General features: G+C 41.3%; 1 protein-coding gene across 2 annotated transcripts in view; it reads right to left on the reverse strand.

The window, feature by feature from the left end:
• Window positions 1–771: 771 nt before the first annotated feature.
• The window catches only part of LOC121190611 (actin-binding LIM protein 3-like), a 36,753-nt gene continuing 18,810 nt past the window's right edge, over window positions 772–18,714 (reverse strand). For both annotated transcript variants that reach the window (XM_041051494.1, XM_041051495.1), the window contains 16 exons: window positions 15,350–15,408; window positions 14,275–14,355; window positions 13,458–13,619; window positions 13,297–13,326; window positions 12,542–12,653; window positions 12,177–12,278; window positions 10,496–10,546; window positions 8,107–8,244; window positions 7,765–7,829; window positions 7,231–7,372; window positions 4,588–4,617; window positions 2,809–2,867; window positions 2,427–2,493; window positions 2,234–2,241; window positions 1,373–1,453; window positions 772–905 (listed from right to left, as the gene is read on the reverse strand). In XM_041051494.1, the coding sequence (XP_040907428.1) occupies window positions 792–905; window positions 1,373–1,453; window positions 2,234–2,241; window positions 2,427–2,493; window positions 2,809–2,867; window positions 4,588–4,617; window positions 7,231–7,372; window positions 7,765–7,829; window positions 8,107–8,244; window positions 10,496–10,546; window positions 12,177–12,278; window positions 12,542–12,653; window positions 13,297–13,326; window positions 13,458–13,619; window positions 14,275–14,355; window positions 15,350–15,408 (1,301 nt within the window). In that variant the 3' untranslated portion in view covers window positions 772–791. The remainder of the gene's footprint in view (window positions 906–1,372; window positions 1,454–2,233; window positions 2,242–2,426; window positions 2,494–2,808; window positions 2,868–4,587; window positions 4,618–7,230; window positions 7,373–7,764; window positions 7,830–8,106; window positions 8,245–10,495; window positions 10,547–12,176; window positions 12,279–12,541; window positions 12,654–13,296; window positions 13,327–13,457; window positions 13,620–14,274; window positions 14,356–15,349; window positions 15,409–18,714) is intronic.

Consider the following 18,714-nt stretch of genomic DNA (forward strand, 5'->3'; position numbering starts at 1 on the left):
CATTGAAATGTACTCTAAACACTGATATGGCTTCAGATATCAAAATCAAACACATGCCTGTCATAAAAAAAAGAGGAAAACCTTTGGTTTTCAGTATTATCACATTATAAAAACACCATGTCTGCATCATGCTCAGTAACCTTCACACTAAGCTCCTCTACCTGTCTTGTCAGCTTACGAGCCACTGTGAAAAGTGTCTGTGTCTGTGAATTAAACTGGATCCTTTTTGCCTGCAACAACATGCCAGTCTGTTTTCAAGGCAGCCTATTTCCCCAACTGCCTCCTTCACTTCGGGCAGTTTGGCTCAGAGAGGCAGATCCTCAGTCTGGTACAAAGTACTTCAGACTGACACCCTGATGCTCATGTTAACACACTGCCATCTGCTGGTAGGTAGCAGTGGGAGACGCAGCCAACTCCTCCCTCGTCTCATCAACTTGTCCTGTCTGTTTCAGCCTCAGTGTGGCTGAATCTGCTGTCTTCATTCTCTCCTTCCAGTTCCCCTTCTTCTAATGTACCCATTTTGGCCAGTTGGCTTCATACATATTGCTTAAGAGGTCCAAGTACACACAAGCTAAAGCGTATCAAGAGCAGGAGGCCTGTGGTCAACAGTTAACAGTTCTGCTCTTGCCAACTCAAGGGAAGAGAGACTTTTTTTCCTTTCAGCCAGTTACTCCTCCACTGAGACACAAAGACAGTCTGGGGTCAGTGGGCCTTTATGGAGACTACTTTTCGAAGCACACTGTTGGCAGCAGACCTGCATTGAGTCAGACGGTCCCAGTGACTTCATTCTCTCAAAAGAGTCGGACCTGTTTCTTAAGTTCGTTCTTTTTCCACTGAGCAAGACGGTCAAAGGCAGACATGGACATGCCAAAGACTCTGAAGAACTCCTCTGGTGAGAGGTGACGCTGTGAGGAGAGAAGAGACAGACGAACGGAAAGCCAGACAGAAAGTCAAAAAATTATTGCTTTTGTTATATTTACTGTATATAGCTTAGAGGAGAAAAAAAAAATTCTTGGTTTCTTGGACATATTGGCAAGGGACATCCAACATTACAGACAAGAGGAAAACAACTTAACAGCCACTGGCTATGAAATGTGCTGTGAATATTCTGGTACTCAGGATTATTCAGGCTACCTTTCTTCTTCTCTTCACCCCTTTAAGCTTCACTACTGCTAAGGCTCTTTGAATGATCACAAAGTTTGTTTATAGTGTTCGCTGTGTCCCACACCTTTGTACTGTGGACTGCAGTGAACATTACAGCCTTCAAACAGGGTATTAAAGGCTTTTAGCCTTGTTGTTTTCTGTGTGTGTTCAGGAAGAACAGCGACTGAAGTAGATTTTGTAAAAGAGTTAGGTCGTGTAAGCAGTTTACCTCCAGTCTGGCTCGGTCCACGTCACTGGGGAGACGCTGCTGTCCTCTGACTGACACCATTAGGGCTTCATATGGGTAGATCTAAAACAGAGAGAAACAGTATTACTAATAAATACTAAATCTGTCACCAGGTGTTGTATCAGAAATAACATTTACAACTGGATTGCCACCATGTGGTTATGTGAGCAGAGAAACTGGAAAAAAAAGAAAAAAAAAACTGTTCAGACTTTTACTTGTTTTTTGGGGGGTTTTGTCAGTCAGTCTGATTAATGTTGTTTATAACCACCATTAAAAACCACCAGCCACCATTAAAAAATCCCAATAAATCAGCTTGGATTTAACTATTAACAGTTTAACTGTCTGACCATGAAGACAGACAGACTTTTTGTTTGTCACCCTCCAATGGCCAAATCCAGAAATTACAACAATGACAGAGGCTAAAATAAATTTGAAAAACTGATTAAGTCTCTCAGAGTGGGTTGAGAAGAAATGCTCTTGATAAAGTCTGATGGAAAAAAAACAACACTATTCCTTAGTGATACCTAACATAGGTATTAAAACAGTGCACCCAAATGAGTGGGCTCCTGAAAACCCTGAGAGGATTTTTCTTGCCATAAAGATAAAAGGCTATCGAGTACCCCTCAACCATCACACAAACCCTGTGTGTACAATTAACCTTTGTCTTTTGTTTTTCTGTGTCAATAACATGAGTCAGTCAGCCTCACAAAATTTCACTGAGTCAAGTGGGTGTTACCGAGTGAGATGGATTCACCATTCAGTACGAGCTTTAAACAGAAGACACATCATCCTTATCTATTATCCACTGATCCAGACCTTTCATACTTGGCAAGAGCATCTTACCTTATATTCTGAAAGAAAAGAGAAGAGAAATATAGCAATGAGTTATCTTAAATGTTGCATTCACTGACACCTCCGCTCCGTTATAACACACACTCTGAACAACAAAGATTAATATGCATCAGGAGGGAAGGAAAATCAGGAGAAAACTAGAAGAATTGGGGTTAAGTAGATTTAATAGCTACAACAGGCTTACCTCTGATCTGCCAGTTAACTGCATTGCTGCTGTCATGCTGGTAATAATCTGCACCCGCACTCCCAGGCTGCAAGAACACAACCAGAGCAGTTTAGCAAACATGAATCAAGACGATCGTTGGAATACTGCATCTATAAAAGGTTAAATCAGCGATGTATTCTGTCGAATAATCAATCACAATGACTTATATGATATCAACATAATAATATCATCATTATCAACTGATAAAAATGAGTTTCAAAGGTTCAGTGGAAAATGAAGGACTTTGCCATAGCTTATAGTTCAATGAATGGCCATGCCTGTCTTATTCTCTCACTCTCCCTCCATCACACACACAGGCAGACAAACGCACACTCACACAACAGTAATCATGATTGCTCACCCTGTTTAGTCCATTTCTGCCATAGCCTGGCAACGAGGCCGATTTGGCAATGTATGAGTCTGCAAGAACAAATTTAAACACATTACCATAAATAAACAGAGGGCTTGCATAAACGAATACAAACACATTCAGTTTGTGAGTGGGAGCACAGTACCTCTACATAGTTTAGTTCCGTGTCATTTAGTGAGACAATACAAAGTGGCAGCCCTCCTGTCACATACCGTAGCTGCTTTTACAAAACTACGGGCCGCCACTGATTTCCAAACACCCACCAGGCCGACTCCCGAGGAGGAAGTGTGGCTCTGATCACACTGTAACATCAGAAAATTAAGGCTCACTTTGGAAGTATGTAATTGGTGTCTCCACAGACACCACACGTGACCTGGGATGACTTTTAATCTATTTCATTTTCAGTCATTTGGATGTGCTATATCAATCTCACTCTATTAGATTTACACCCTTATCAAAAATAAACTATAGTACATCTACCCACAGACAAATGCTACATTCACAGGCCAAAGCCACACTGACAATATGACTTATTTTAATCGCTCTTTCCTTTTGTTATCACTCCTCCAGCATGTTTGCTTCTCTCTCGTAACCATTGGCAACCACCAGCATCAGAGCATCCTCTTGAAGGCATCTTTATTTGTGGTGTGCACTGCTGTAAATGAAGCAGCAGAGGGCAGTGGAGTCACACCAGCTCTCCCCTGTCATTCAGCTGTCCCACCTGCCTTCTTCTCCTCGACTCTAACTTGCCTCTTCTTCGCTATCTGCATTTCTTGCTTCTTGTTCCTTGGCTTCATCATTCATTCCACCTCAGACGTGTGCACCCCCCCTCTTCTTTTTTCTCCCCCTCTCTCTCTTCTGCTTGCTGGCTTCTCATTCAGTCCCTCTCTCTCTTGTTCACTCTGGTGTTGAAAGGAATTAAATTACACAGCGATGTCAAAGAGCCGAGACGAAACACCATGATGCAGCAGAATATTGGCCGGTGTGTAGAGCTACTGTACAATAATGAGTTTGTCGTCTGCTACTCTTTGTCTTCCAACAAGAAATGCTATACAGTCTCATAGATTCTCAGCAATATAGCATGAAAACTACTAGCCTAAGCATCTCATTTATCAATGTCTTTGTAGTACAAGTGCTACTAGGGTCACTGCTACCATTTGAATTCTCATAGTTGAGGTTTTGTAGCAAAATGCACAATTTTTAAACATCAGTTTTATTTTATCTGTTCAAGACTGTAATTTCATGATGTTTAAAACACATTTGGAGGCCAAGCTGGGGATGGTATTGGGCCAAGATCCACACAAGAGCAATAAAGAGATGCTAAAAACAGGAGCAACACATGGTGCTTACACTTGCAAGCCACAGGAGACGCATTACAAGAATTTTATGGCCAAATGTGGATAATGTGACTGCGTAAAATAAATCTATCTTCACAAGCAAAAATCACATAAAGTATAGAGTGTAACTGTAGGTTGGGAAACAGATGGCTGAGGGGTTCAAGTCAGTGATCCTGGATCAGTGCTGCTGCTAAAGAAAAGCTGATAAATATGGGCTGAAGCTACAACATCATGCATCTTCCCACATGCAACCCAAAAGAAAAGAGGTTTGTGTGTGTGTGTGTGTGTGTCAGAGACACAGCTGATAACAATCTTCCACTTAAAGCTCTGCCACTCTCACAGCAGAACCTACAAGACGAAGAGGATCAGAGGGAAGGTGGCCCGCTGTGTCGAGATGGCCTCAGAGATCAAAACACACTGATGAACCACTCACCGCTGTCTGCACTGTAGACGGACCTGGGAGCTGAGGACAGAGAGAGACAAGGCGGCGAGGGGTGAGATGGAGGGAAACAGGAATTAAAAAAAAAGAACAAACAAGACAATTAAGTTTACCAGTTAGGCTCTCACTGTATCTGTCTGCTTCATGCCCTACTTTTTGTGAGTACAAATGGATACATGTGTTAAGTAGAGTATGTAAACCTGCCACATGGTAAAAGTGTGAGGACAAACAGTAAACTGAAATGAGAGAGGAGAGTCAGTTTTCAATGGAAGGGAAATAAAGAAGGCCAGCTGTTGTGGGACATGTATAAAACATCAGCTGTGTGAGGATATGCCCCTAACAGCATCAACATGCAGACATAATCACCATCAAGACCTACACATCATATAAAATATAAAGCACCATGGGTACAGCCATGCAGCATCAGGGTTTATACTTGGGCTACTCATGTTAAAAATGTATATGTTTATGGCACCCACCCACTGCACTTTGTAATTTTAATGGCCCGTGCTGCAGCTTGAGATTTACTTGGTTATTTATCTCAGCCCATAATTTGATGAAACATAATCATAGACTTTATAGGTGCTGGAATCCAGGACATAAGATAGGGAACAGATTTTGCATTTTATTGTCATCAAATCTACAGTCATGCTAGCAGCTCTGTGAGGCTGTGCTTAAGCACAATGCCGCATTGAGCAAGATCCGAACAACAGCAAGCTAACATGCTAATGTTTTGCGGGTATAATGTTATCATGTTAGCTATCTTAGTTTGCCACTTAGTTTAGTGTTGAACATGTAAACATTTGCTAATTAGCACTAAACATAAAGTACAAGGTAGGCTGATGGGAATGTCATTAGCTTTGCAGGTATTTAGCAATTAAAGTACTCAAAAAACTAAGAGGGTCAGAAAGTCAGAGGATCCTAAAAGTCATTACAGTTCATCCTCTGGGGGGCATGAATACCTTTGCCAAATTTCATCCAGTAGCTGTTGAGATAGACGAGATCAAAATGGTGAACTGACCAACTGACTGAGAAACTTGCACTGCCACCCCTAAAGCCATACTGTAAAACACATGGACCAAAGTCCGTGAAGGGGAGGGAAGTCTCTGAGTGTCAGTTATTTCGTAGGAGTTCATGTGACTTCTATCAAATCGAGGTCGTCCCATTTTGGAAATAACCTCTTCTGAAGATCTGATGAGTACACACCTCCCAGGACTTTTCTAATCAGTATAATAACAGCAGACACTATAAACCCACAGTGGTTACGCAGCCCTGAACACCCATATTATCCACACCTCTCTCTGTCTGACCTCCCTGTGCACATAGCTCATTTCCCTCTCTCTCTCTCTCTCTCTCCAGCGCTCTCTGACCCTGATTTACCTCTTGGGCTCATGTCATACATCTTCTCTGAACAGCTCTAAATTGCTTTAGCTTCTCACTCCCTCTCTCTCTTTTATTTTTAATTCACTCTCTATCTCGTTCTCTTGTTCTCTCTCTGTCTCTCCTCTTATAACACCCTCTCTTTTGACCCCCACCTAAACACACTCTCTCTCACTGAGTCTCTCCATCTTTGTCTCGCCCTCACATGTGCAGAATGCAATGAGGAATGGGATCAATGGGAGAGTTAATACAGAAGTGGGAAACTCCCCCCACTCCGGCTTGCTCAGCATCACACCTAGACACGCACGCAGTCCTATAAAGGTGACTATATTTATATCCTAACCTCTAACCTTCACCACTAGAGACCAATCATAACCATTAGCCTAAATGAAATCTGATCCTTAGTTCAGCCTTGAATCTAAAGCATGGTCACAGCCCTAATACAACCAGGACTGTCTGTGTTTACAAATCATATAAACTGAACACTGCTGCCAGTCATTTTTAAAGCAGAATCGACTACAGCTCAGTAAACAGGTTCCAGCTTTCCAAGCACTGTGTTTTCAGTTTACTAAAGTTAAGTCTGAAAACCAGTTTGCAGAGATTAGTCACTGTGGCTTTATCTTCCGGCCAACTATTTGATCACCTTCTGCACCTGAAAGTACAGACTTAAGTTTATGCCACTGTGTGTGTATGGGAAACGCTGATATCCCTGATAACTTCACAGTCAGCTCTTTATCACAAAAGTTGCCACTAAATTATCATTTTCGCAGTTATAATCATTTCCTCAGTGTTTGTGAGCTTTCACCCAGAACATGAGGGAAGAAAGGGACATGAATGTGTGTACTAGATTTAATGGCAATCCACTCAGTTATTTTGACATTTGACTCACAACCACAAACTTCAACCTCATAGCAGCAGGGTATAAAACTTAGGGGACCAGCAAAGTCAGTAGGCCACATCATGTGGTAACCATGAATTTTGTGCCAATCCATCCAGTCGTTTTAGGCATTTCTGTAAAGCACTTTCTTGTAATTTAACAGCTTACATAAACACTGACTCCAGTATCAATGCAATAAGCAAACATGAGCCGATATGTGCGCCTGGCAGACCTAACAGTGTAGCTCTAATACTGACAACATGACCAGGCCAAGACACGGTCACGCACAGTAGGTAAATGGAGTCAATCAACAAAGAACAACCTTTACCAACACTGAAGACGTGAAACAGGAACACGAACACACACACACACACACTTACAGCCATTGAGGGAGCTGTATCCCAGATTGTTCAGTGCCTCCTTGCTGCTACAGCGGGAACTGCGTCTGCTCCCCCACGGGTCATTGTCGTGACAACCTGACCGCGCCTTCATCTCCTCCTTCAGAATCATCCTGCCAATTCCCTGCAGAGAGGGAAGGAGAGGTGAGGAAAGAAAAGAAAAGCAGAGGGGAGGAATAGAAGTATGGGTTAAAGGAGGTGTGCAAATGGACAGATAGACGGAGCAATAAGAGTTGGTTGAGTGGAACGGACGCATGGGTTGATATGTGGTGATGGAATAATGCAGAAAGAGAAATGAAAAGGCGATGGTTGTCGTTTGCAGGGATAGAGGGATGAATATGTGGAGAAAGAAGGATGGGAGCACAGCAGCATCCCTTTGTGTCATGTCCAGTGGGCGAGGTTGGAAAAAAAACGCTTAATTAAGTGGCACATTAAATATTAATGCACACAGACACACACACACATACACATTTGAAATATAAAAGGGAGAAGCAGGAGGATGTCTTCCTCTCTTACCCTGTTGATATTGTGGTTCCATCCATCCTCTTCTCCCCCAGACGAAAACCTCCTCACTCTGGAGACTAGAGAAAGAGAGATGGAGGGAGAAAAAGGTGGAAGTGGGACGTAAAACGGAACAAGTGGGAAGAAGGGAGAAGTGAACATCAAAGCAATGTTTGCACTCAAACTGTCACTTTTAAAATGATGGGAAAAACTTCTTTTTGGCTCTGATTCTATAGGTATAGTATGTGTAGTACATGTCTGTAGGTGTTTATACAGTATGTGGCATTGGTGTGAACACAGGTTTCTAAGTACTTGTGTGTGTAGAAGTGTGTGTTTGAGAAAGAGAGGGAACAGTACCTTTTGGAGAGCCAGTATAGGGATAGTAGTTGGAGCCTGGGTGATAAATGCTGTTACAGTTGGCGGAGGAAAGGCGACTGGAATTGATGAGATTCTCATTGGTCTTACTCTTATTCGCTGTTGGAGAGGCAGAGATGTCTGACAGAAAGACAATCACAGAAAGAGAAATCGTATAATTTATTTTTATTGAAGACACATTTTCAGCACTTGATTTGTGGTAACAGAACCTCATCTGATTTTTTTTGGGCTGATTTTCATGCCTGAAATAGCAATAAGGCTCTGAGAATGGAAAAGTCAACAATGGGGGGAGGAATGGGAGAATGCTATAACATGCTTGTGTTTGTTGTTGTCTCTAAAATGTTTCGCTGTTCGACCCAGGTGACTGTGAGAGGTTTTGTGTCTTTTTGTGTGCAGGAGAAACAAGACGGACAAAGTAGTGCATTTACTTACAGAGAGGGGAGGGACACAGCAGGGGGGAGGAAGGAGGAGAGGAAATGCATTAAAAACAGGGAAACAGAAAACAGAAAGGGAGTCAGAGAAATGAGATGTGATGGGATATGATCAACAACTTCCAGTGAGGAAGTGAAGTAATCAAGAGTGAACTGCAATAAAGCTGATAACTGCTGGGAAGGTAGTTAGTGGTGTGAAATTACACAAATGTTGTTTAACTTTTGTGTAAAAACTCAAATATCATAGCAGCTGATGAGCCTGCAAATCCCTTATGGGCCAGTGTGAAAAGAGCGACAGGAAAGAGAAGAGAAGAAGCATTGGTGACATACAGCAAAAGGTCACATTTCAACCGATGCTGTGGATGCATGAATTTGACTTTTAGTCTTTGGAGAACAAATTTATACTGGACACAAAAATTCAACTGAACCATTTATCCTCTATCTGTGACTTCTCGAGAGGAGATTATCAGGTAACTTTTAAAAAAAAGTTAAGTCTTTATTTAACAAGGAAAAATGCATTCATCATTGTTTCATGTGCAACATGCAGATAAGATGCAATGCCTTTGTGTTTCTGGCTAAGACAACCTTATACACCCTGATGAAATTCACTAAAACAAAAACATTAAACAGATAATATGGATTTTTGCCCACTGTCAGACAATTCATGCAAGAGGAACCCATTCATCTGAAATCACTTGTGTGCTTCATGTGTTATTCTCAAACTCCCACTATCTTTCTCAGTTGTCTCTTCTGGTAATGTAACCAAACGCCTCCTAGAGGAGCTATGAAAAGCTTGTGTTTTTGAGGTGCAGCCAGGTTTGACTATGACATACAGTGTGGTACTAAATATACAATATATGTACCTGATTATGGTACTTTGCCTTAATATGAAAACTACTCTGTAAGTGATTCATGCTGTAAATTTAAATTTGTCCACACAGCCCAGATCACAAGATGTCTCCTCAGACTGAGAAGAAAAGGTTTGTCAGCACTTTGTAGCACAGCGTAAATCATCCAGAGGTCTTTCTGAGGAACTGTAACTCTGTCAGACCTGACATCTGAGCCCTGATGGATCACCTTACACACACTGAGTATTTGGCACTGCTTCTCTCAGTTTTACATCACCTCTGGAATCACCAACTGAATTTGTAATCTCGCTTCTGAGGCGACTACAACTATCAGACTTCACATCTGTAGTCCATACGGTTTAGTTTTAGCTAGATAAGTTTATCATAACTGATACAGTAGCACAAAACACTGCATTTTATAGTGATGCTGAAAAAGAAACTGTGTCCATGTGGATCAGTCTTGTTATGATCTTTTGAAGGAGGACGGTGTCCAGGCTAATATTGATGCCTCTCTAGGCATACTAGTCAGTTACAGAAGCTGATTGTGTTTAATCAGGTTAATCTGTCGAGTTTGTTTTTTGTTTTTTGTTTTTTCAATTAATCGATTAAATGTTAAGTCTTCAAAATACCAGGTGACAAATGCTCATTAAATTTTCCAATGGTGACATCTTCAAACGGTTTATACAACATTTTCAGGACCTATGTAGTGACTAGCGCTGGTACAATCTTGGTTGGTTGGTTAACAGACAACTGAAAAACCAGTGGCGCTCCATAAACTCTGCAACAAAACCTGCAATCAAGCCTATGCAGGTGTGTAGAGGAAAACACTTTCCCTTTCTCTGACAGCTTCCCTCTTCATAGAAGTTGGAGAGAAGGACTGAAAGTCACCATAAGCACCAGATGTTAGACCGAAAGAAACTATAACTCAGCTTTAGCTCAGATTTTTCCTGTAACTGACTGATTCAGTCAGACAAGCAGAAGCATGTCTCATACTAAGGATACATTGACAATGTATGCAGCAACCAACTGGCTGAGAGGTAGACAGCCTGTCAAAAGCCATATAAAGCACAACGTTGTAAGGAATCGACTAACCTTGTCTCTTATAGATGGGGAGTTTCCTGTAGATGTTGGTTTCTTCAGAAGCTAAGAACAGAAACATATGAGAGTTAGTGGCAGAAAGATAAAAGAAATAGTGAAAGAGACTGAGAGGAGAGGAGAGGAGAAGAGAGGAGAGGAGAGGAGAGGAGATGGGAGTAATCTGGATTTCCTTATTAATCCTGTCCCACCAACTTAGTTGTATACATTTATAGTCTTCTTAACCATAAAGCTGACAGCACAGGTAAAAAACTGCTATAGTGGAGGCGGCACTGTGCATCCAGACAGCCTGACTGACGTGAAGAGGCTGATTAATACAGATTCACAGGCTTATTACAGGAAAGAGCAGCAGATGGCACAGGAATAAAGAAGAGGAAGGAAAGCAGTTGAAGGGTGGAGAGAGCACTGGATGCAGAGGTAAAGGAAGAGATAAAGTGGAGAATAGGGAAAAACTTAGAAATGACAGGAGCATGTGGTGCCTTGGAGCTGTCATTTGGTGGGAAATTTCTGTATAATAATTCAGATTAGTATCAGCTATGAGTGCTGGAAAAGCAACACAACAACATACTACAGAAAATGATGAGTTATAACCTGCAATAAAACAACAAGAAATAAAGCAAAAAACATTAAAAAAAAAAATACTTCAGAATGCTGCACAGAGTCTGCAACCAATCGTACTTGGATTGGTAGCAAGCGGTTAGTTGGAGGTTTGACTCCCAGTAGGCCAGGAACGCTAAATTTGTACACACTCATGATACTGTAAGGCACTCTGGATAAAAGCATCCACCAAATACATTTTGCTCAGTGCTGAAAAGCATGAGGGGGGTTTTGTCGCAGGGCTGGCAAGGAATTACAGCCTCGGAAAAATAGGAGAGAGGGAACATGCAGTGAGAAATGGACTGAAGGCAGGAGGAGGGGAGTGATGGAGGGAAACCAAATGCACAGTTTGCAGTGAAAAGTTAAGGCCCTTTAAAGCGAAGGGAACAAAGACAGAGTGGAACATTCAAGGAGGAGAGAAGCATTAACTTGATAAAGTGGAGGGCTGATGGATCGTTTAAATAAAATGAACTGGTATTAGTTGTTAAATTAAAGCGCTCATATGTTAAACAAAACCTCCACTTCAGTAAGATAAATTAGACAGAGACTTCCCAGAGGACACTGAAGAGAATATAACTACTGTACATTTTTATGGAGGTTAAAATTTCATTAAAATAAGTAAAAAGATCATGATCAATAAATCTCTCAGTTATCGTATAATTCAGGCTATAAAATAAATATATATATTCAGTTCAAAATCCAAGCTTATACCATTTGCAACGATGTAAAATGGACAAAAGCTGGTTTATCTTATTAATTTTCTCAGCCCTCACAATAATGTCAATAAAAATGACAAACTTAACACAAGGTTGAGAGTTCACTTTGTGGTTTTGTGTCTGGTATAGACAGCTAATGGAGATCTGAGGTCTGGATGTGGGTTAGGGTCTTTGTTCGGCATGAAATCAAATTATAGCAATACTTGAGATTTGGAAGATGATTAATGATTAGAGTTAAGATTCTTAGCTGAATCTCAGATGACAACCTACTAGGCACAGTGTAAGTAAATATCTGGAGGGTGGGTTGGTTTCAGTCTGACGGGGGGAAATTCCGGTTAGTATCAGCGTTGTGGATGACGGCCTACCTGGCACATGGAAATGCTTGGGGACTTGGAAGGTGGTGGTGGGTGTGGCACACCTGGGCTCTGGCTGACTGTAACAGGGTGAACTCCTGCCACTCTCACTGCCTGCAGTCAGCGCAGCCAATCACAGTGAGAGAAACCAAAGCATGAGGCACAGAATGGCCCACATCCCCAAACAGAGAGACAGACAGGCTAATGACAGACAGGCCGACTTGTAAGCAGATGAATTACATGTATGAGAGCGTTTATGTTTGGGTGTGTTGTGTTCATTTTTGGGGTGCTCCAAACTGGACATGAGAATCTGCTGCACCCACTCATGTTTTTGATGTATGTTTGAGTGTGTGTCTTCGGTTGAGTGGGCACATTACCAGGGAGATAATAATGCAGCGGGGAACCTCCTTGGCGACTGTGCACAGGAGAGTCGGTGAAGGCAGAGCTGGAGGAACGCCTCGTTCTCAAATCCACGCCGTCCAAAACATCCTGGAGAGAGTGAGAGGCTGTCTGAGAGTAATGCGTTTTCTTTTCAAAAAACGCTCATTCACTTTCTTTCCAAGAGTTAGACGAGAAGATCCATTTCACGCTCATGCCTGTACACTAAATATGAAGCTGGAGCCAGCAGGGAATTAGCTGAATTTAATATAATCACTAGAAACAAGGGGAAAACAGCTAGTTTGGCTCTGAATAAATGTTAAAAATACAACTAGCAGCATCTCTGAAGCTCACTAGTCAACATGCTGTATCTCAGCTCAGGTTGCCTGCTGATGCAGAGAACCAATGCAACACCAGTGATTTCTTTTTCCAAAATGCTATACTTCACGGTGCAGAACTCATATAAATCAATTTTATGTACTGAAAGGTAACATGAGGCCAGGGATTGCTGAGCTGGTGCCTTGCTGTGACTAAATGCATGCAGCTAATGGAGCTGGAACACTGAAATTTTTAATGACAGGGACGAGGAAACTGTATTAAATGTGGATCTCTCACATCTGGCCCATACCCAATCCCCAGTATCGTTGCTGATCCTTGCTACAAATAGTTGATTCTTCACAGTCAACTTGAGTGTTTGTAAATGTAAAACACCAGTTTAATGTCAAATGTTAACTTCTAATTATTGAGTACTTACATGAGAGTACGGTGATAAGGAGCTCAATGACTGGATAGGAGGTGGAATAAAAAAAATTTTCATTATTAATTATTATAGCTGAGAATTATGGTCAACTTGACTCAGAATGAGCCAGTGCTGTTATTTTCATATTGATTGTGTGTTTGTGTACGTGTGTGTACCTGCCCACAGCTGTATCGCTCCAGAGTGTCATCTGAGTGGTTTGTGTGTGCATGGTCGGCCTGATAAGGGATGATGTCAGGCCGCTGGATGTCATATATGGCTTTGACCCTGGGCAGAGACACCAGCTGCTTATAGTCCAAAACATCACCGTCAGGCTTAGACTGTGATAGAGAGAGAGAGAGAGATGGGCAGACAGAGAAAGAGAGATGGAAACTGAGTCATAAATAGAGAAGCGGACATAAATAGCAGTTGACACAGAATGATAGAAGAATGCAAAAACACACATACACAATCAGGATCCAAGAGTGACAAACGGGAAAAATACAAACGGGTGTGATAATAAACATAAACAGAGTGAGTAGGTTAAAATACACTAAGGCCTGTTTAATGACAGTGTAAACAAAGTTTAAGACCAGTTTCCTGTAAATCTTTCACATCGAAAAAGCATTTGTTAGAGTTCTGACAGTCTGCAAGACTCAAGACAGACTTTTTTGTCTTCACCTGAGAATCTTCTAACTTTGAGTCCAATGGCACATTTGCAATTTAAGGGCTTAAAATTGAATGTATTATTATGTATTTTTTACTCATGATGGGCTTTAAAAGGCTGCAGACACCCTAGTATTAAGTGGGAACACAGATGGGTGCTAAGACAGACGAGACAGTCTGCTCAGAGACTGATATCGCGGACAGAATGAGCTTTCAGGGACTCTCAGCTTCTGTCTCTGTCAGTTATATCTGATTGACGGCTATGGCAGTGACAGCTGAGGGCGTAACCATAGCGCTGTTGTCGTTACCATGGTAATGGAAGCTACTCACACAGATAAGGCGGTGAGGGGAGCCAAGGAGAGGAGAGGAGCCTGGAGAAGAAATGGACGCCGTCTCAGAGGTACGTCTCAGCTGGTGGGACAAATAGTAAGTGGCAGAGGGAGCATGAGGTCAAAGTTTGCTCAGGTACAACAGATTTTGATGTTTGACCACATCAGTCCTGACAACTTACACTCTTTAGCTTTGATTCATTACAAAGCGAGAAAGTTCTGTAAACTTGTGTATTTAAGTTGTGGAGCCACTTCATAAGGTTAACAATATTTAAACCTATGTTTTTGTGTTAACTTCTCTACCAGCAAAAAGATAAATACAATTTGAAAAGACTCTTGACGATAAAACCACTTGTTGGCTTCTTAATTTAACTTTCTGTAATTTAAGTGCTCAAGTTATCAACAGCAGTTGATTGAACAAGTAAAGCAATAAGTGTAATCAGTAAGAGCAATAAGTAAGTTTGATAAACTAGTTCAGCTTTAATTTCCTCTTGAAGATGCTTCTGTAGGTGTTTTGTTAAGTAAATCTGGCTTTAGATAAAGTACTGTAGGAATGAGAGGAGGAGGGCAGTAAATACAGCTTCTTCATCTGGCCTCATGTGATGAACCCACATTGTATAATTTGCATTTTCATGAAAAACACTTTCTGGCAGGCAGCTGCCAAAGTACAGCCCTCATAAATATTTCAAATCAAATGCTTTTCTGAAACACAGAAATCTTTTTATAAGGAAGTGCCGAATAAAGCTACAAGACTAGTTTGGAAAATTTTTTCACCTTCACTGTATAAACAGAATGTGGTATTGTAAAATGTGTTTTAAAAAGGTATCAAAAGCACTTTCTCTTATATTTACAAGCATTTTATTAGTCAAAGGCAAGATAAAAAAAAAAAGGATTAGTCAGACTTAAAAAAAAAACAATATTACATTTATCTGGAGGGCAACTTTGTTTTAGAACAATGTGATGTATCTTGTAAACCAAGAATGGAAAACATCAGACACAGAGAGATGAGGAGAAACACAGAGGACAGAAACAGAGAGAGGAAGCAGGGGGTTGCAGGTATTTTGAGTATCGCTCACCCTCAGTTTTCTCTCCAGCCGAGCTGCTTCTTTGCACATGGGATGCCAAACCTCTGAACCTGTGTGCACACACACACACACACGATTTTAGCTCAGCTGACTTTGTTTATTGTGTGTGGGCAGCGGCCATACAGTTTTATGGGATCCTATGAAGAGTAGATCAGCTCTCTCAAGTACATCAACATCAATCATCAAAACACATGCACACACACAAACAGGAGGCAGGGCATAAGCCCTGTGGAGGCGGTTTGTCTGGCTGAGGACAGAGGATGTAAGAGAGGATGTCTTCTAGTCTCCTCACATAGGTAAACAAAGAGGAAGAGAATATTTAGCCATGCTACCAGTGTGCCTGTAGAGAGAGAGAGAGAGAGAGAGAGAGAGAGAGAGAGAGAGAGAGAGAGAGAGAGAGAGAGAGAGAGAGAGAGATACTTTATTCATTCCCAAGGGAAATTCACAGATGCCACTGTCACTTCAGTCCAGACTGAAATATCTCTACAACTGTTGTTTTGCACAGACAATCACAGTCACTAGAGAATGAATGACTATGATGATCCCCTAACTTTTCATCTAGTACAGTCTTTATGCTGAATGACATGAATGACTCAAATGAAAAATTATGAGCCATCGCTTAAGAGAGAGACACAGAGCAAGAGACAGAGAAGTATTTAAGTACAGCACACACACAGTACAAGGACAACATTACATATTTCTTCTTCTTTCTTTTGCATATTATTCTACTACTTTCACAAGGTTTTGTGAATTTCACTGAATTGAAGTGAACCGAACAGGAACAAGAGAGGTCAAAAGAGGAATAAAGTAGGTGTTCTGAGAGAAGAGAAAGAAAAGAAGGAACAGAGAAAAGAATGAAGGAAAAGCAATGACAGAAGAGGGAGGAAGAAAGTACACTACAGAGCAGGAGAGGACAGAGGGAATGAATGAAGGCTACTGCAGTAGATCTTTTTCATAACAATAAACCACTAATGTCAGGATGTTATATGCATGTGGATCTGATAGAGATAATGACGCTAATATATCCGCTCTGAAAACACACACACACACACACACGTGTGCGCGCTGACTCTGTATCATTTTCTCAGGCCTCGGGGCAATGCAGGGCTAGCCGAACGGACTGAGTTAGCTGATCATGACTCTAATATACAACCACTATCAACACAATAAATCTGACCCACCACCCCAACACACACGCACGCACACAATACGTAAGCACATGAACAAACAAGCACAGACACACAGAGGCAAAAAGAAGAAGAAGGATATACACACACACACCACAACCACACACACCCGCGCACAAAATCAATACTGTAGGCAGAAACCATGCGTGGTGATTCAGTGCACCCCCGTCCCACCCACGCTCCTCAACTCTGCTGCCGAACAGATGTATGGCCTTGGACTTGGGATCCTTTATCTCCCAGATGAGGAGAATCTAAATGGTGCAGAGCAAAGGAATTCGATCCAAAACACAGCGCTGTAATCAGTTCTGAGAAAACTGGCTGATTGAAATTTGTCACAAAATAATACTTGTCACTCCTGAGTCGTTCTCAGTCCTTTTTTCTTACATGTAGAAGAAAACAAGGTTTCATTTAGGAATGAAGCCAAAGCCTTGTTTAGGCAGACTGGTATTTTTCTCCTTGTCTTAACTTTATGCAAAATGAAGTTAATCAGTTGACTAAACTGGCTTTCTTATCTTGACCAGTGATATTCAAAAGAAGGGATGAAGGCAGTCAGTGTAAATCTAGGGAAGCAATACTCACATTTGTGCTTATGCTATTTGAAATTCTAATGCTATAAAGCAGCAGATATTTAAATGGCTTTAGGCATTTTTGCTGAATCATGCTGCCCTGACAAACAAGCAGAAACATTGAGCTAATGTTAAATTGTGTATTTACTGAAAGACTAAGAATGGCGGTAAAGGTGACTGAGTCACTGCAAAGTGCATGAAAGCAGTTAAACTATCATTGGTTCCCAGTTGGAGATTTCTTTTCGTTTTTCAGTGCAAATGTATTTGACTCCCCCCCCCAAAAAAATCTCCTTTGGCTCAGCTGATTAGTCAGCTGTCGTCAGAAATGCAACATGGATATAAAGTTCAACCAACAGAGTTTTTCTGTCCTGTTAATGGAACAAAAACTGTCAAATTAAGCACCAAAATAAAGGCTACATTAAGGGTCAATGCAGCCTTTTTTTCAGCTCAAATTAATATTGATCAAATAATTTTGATTAAGGAGCTAGATTTTTTTCTCAAGAGGTTTGACGTCATGTAAACTGAACATATCTGAAAGCAGTAATTATTTATCTATAATCCAATTGACAGAAAATGAAGCGATGACAGTTGAGAGAATTAACAAATCACCTGAATTATGTCTTAAGTTAGATTTATTTGCTGGTTTCAGCTGCGAAAATGAGAAGGTTTTATTGCTTTTAATGTCTTCCATAAGACATCAGTTTGGACTCTGGTAACTTGTAATAGGCAAAAAAACAAAAACAAAAACAAACAACAGTAGATTAATCACAGTAATTTTCAGTTGCAGCTCTAAACGTGAAGGAAAAGGGTATGAGTTTCTACGTTTGAACCACCTGAGCAACACCAGCAAACCTGACCTGCAGCCCAAGTGATGCATAAATAATAAAGCTGTAGAGGTGTTACCATTATTTGAAATGAGCGAACCAGAGATTAGTTTCCTCCAAACTAAAGATTTCTGACTTTTGAACAACTGAGGAGACGATAATCAAACTGCTTCCATTGATCTGCTGAAGAGATGATGAGATGAAACATCCATGAATAGTTCATAAAATACTTCTCCACTCCCATCTCTCAACACATACACACACATGCACACCACTTCTTATTCCAGACATGCATCATGAGATTGATTGCAAGGGTGTGTGTGTGCATGAGCTGTGTATGTGTATGTGTGTGCCTGCGTGTGCGTGCGTGTGTGTGTCGTAATTGAGTGTGTCTCACGAGGGTGATTGCTCAGCCCTCCTACATGTCTGAAGTCATCAAAAGGAGGGAATGTAACCTTGGGGCAGCTCACTGGAGCTCAGCACACACACATATACACACAAACACAGACCTGCATTCATATGCAGGCACACAAATGTGCAAACATGCATGCAAGCAAATACACAGAGAATGACGCTCGCATGTATTTACAGGCCCAGATTAAAACGGACACACATGCACACACAGACACTTCAAGTACAATATGCAAATGCTCGGTTTTACTGGTGGCTGTGAGCGCAACAGCAGAATGTCAATGAGGTGAAACCGGAGGTGTCAACCTGTGTGGCGACTCCGGGACACCGTGTGCGTCAGCCACATGTGACGGTACAGTAGCTCCACA

This window comes from Toxotes jaculatrix, chromosome 12, assembly GCF_017976425.1.
Source record: "Toxotes jaculatrix isolate fToxJac2 chromosome 12, fToxJac2.pri, whole genome shotgun sequence".
Classification (NCBI taxonomy): Eukaryota; Metazoa; Chordata; class Actinopteri; family Toxotidae; genus Toxotes; species Toxotes jaculatrix.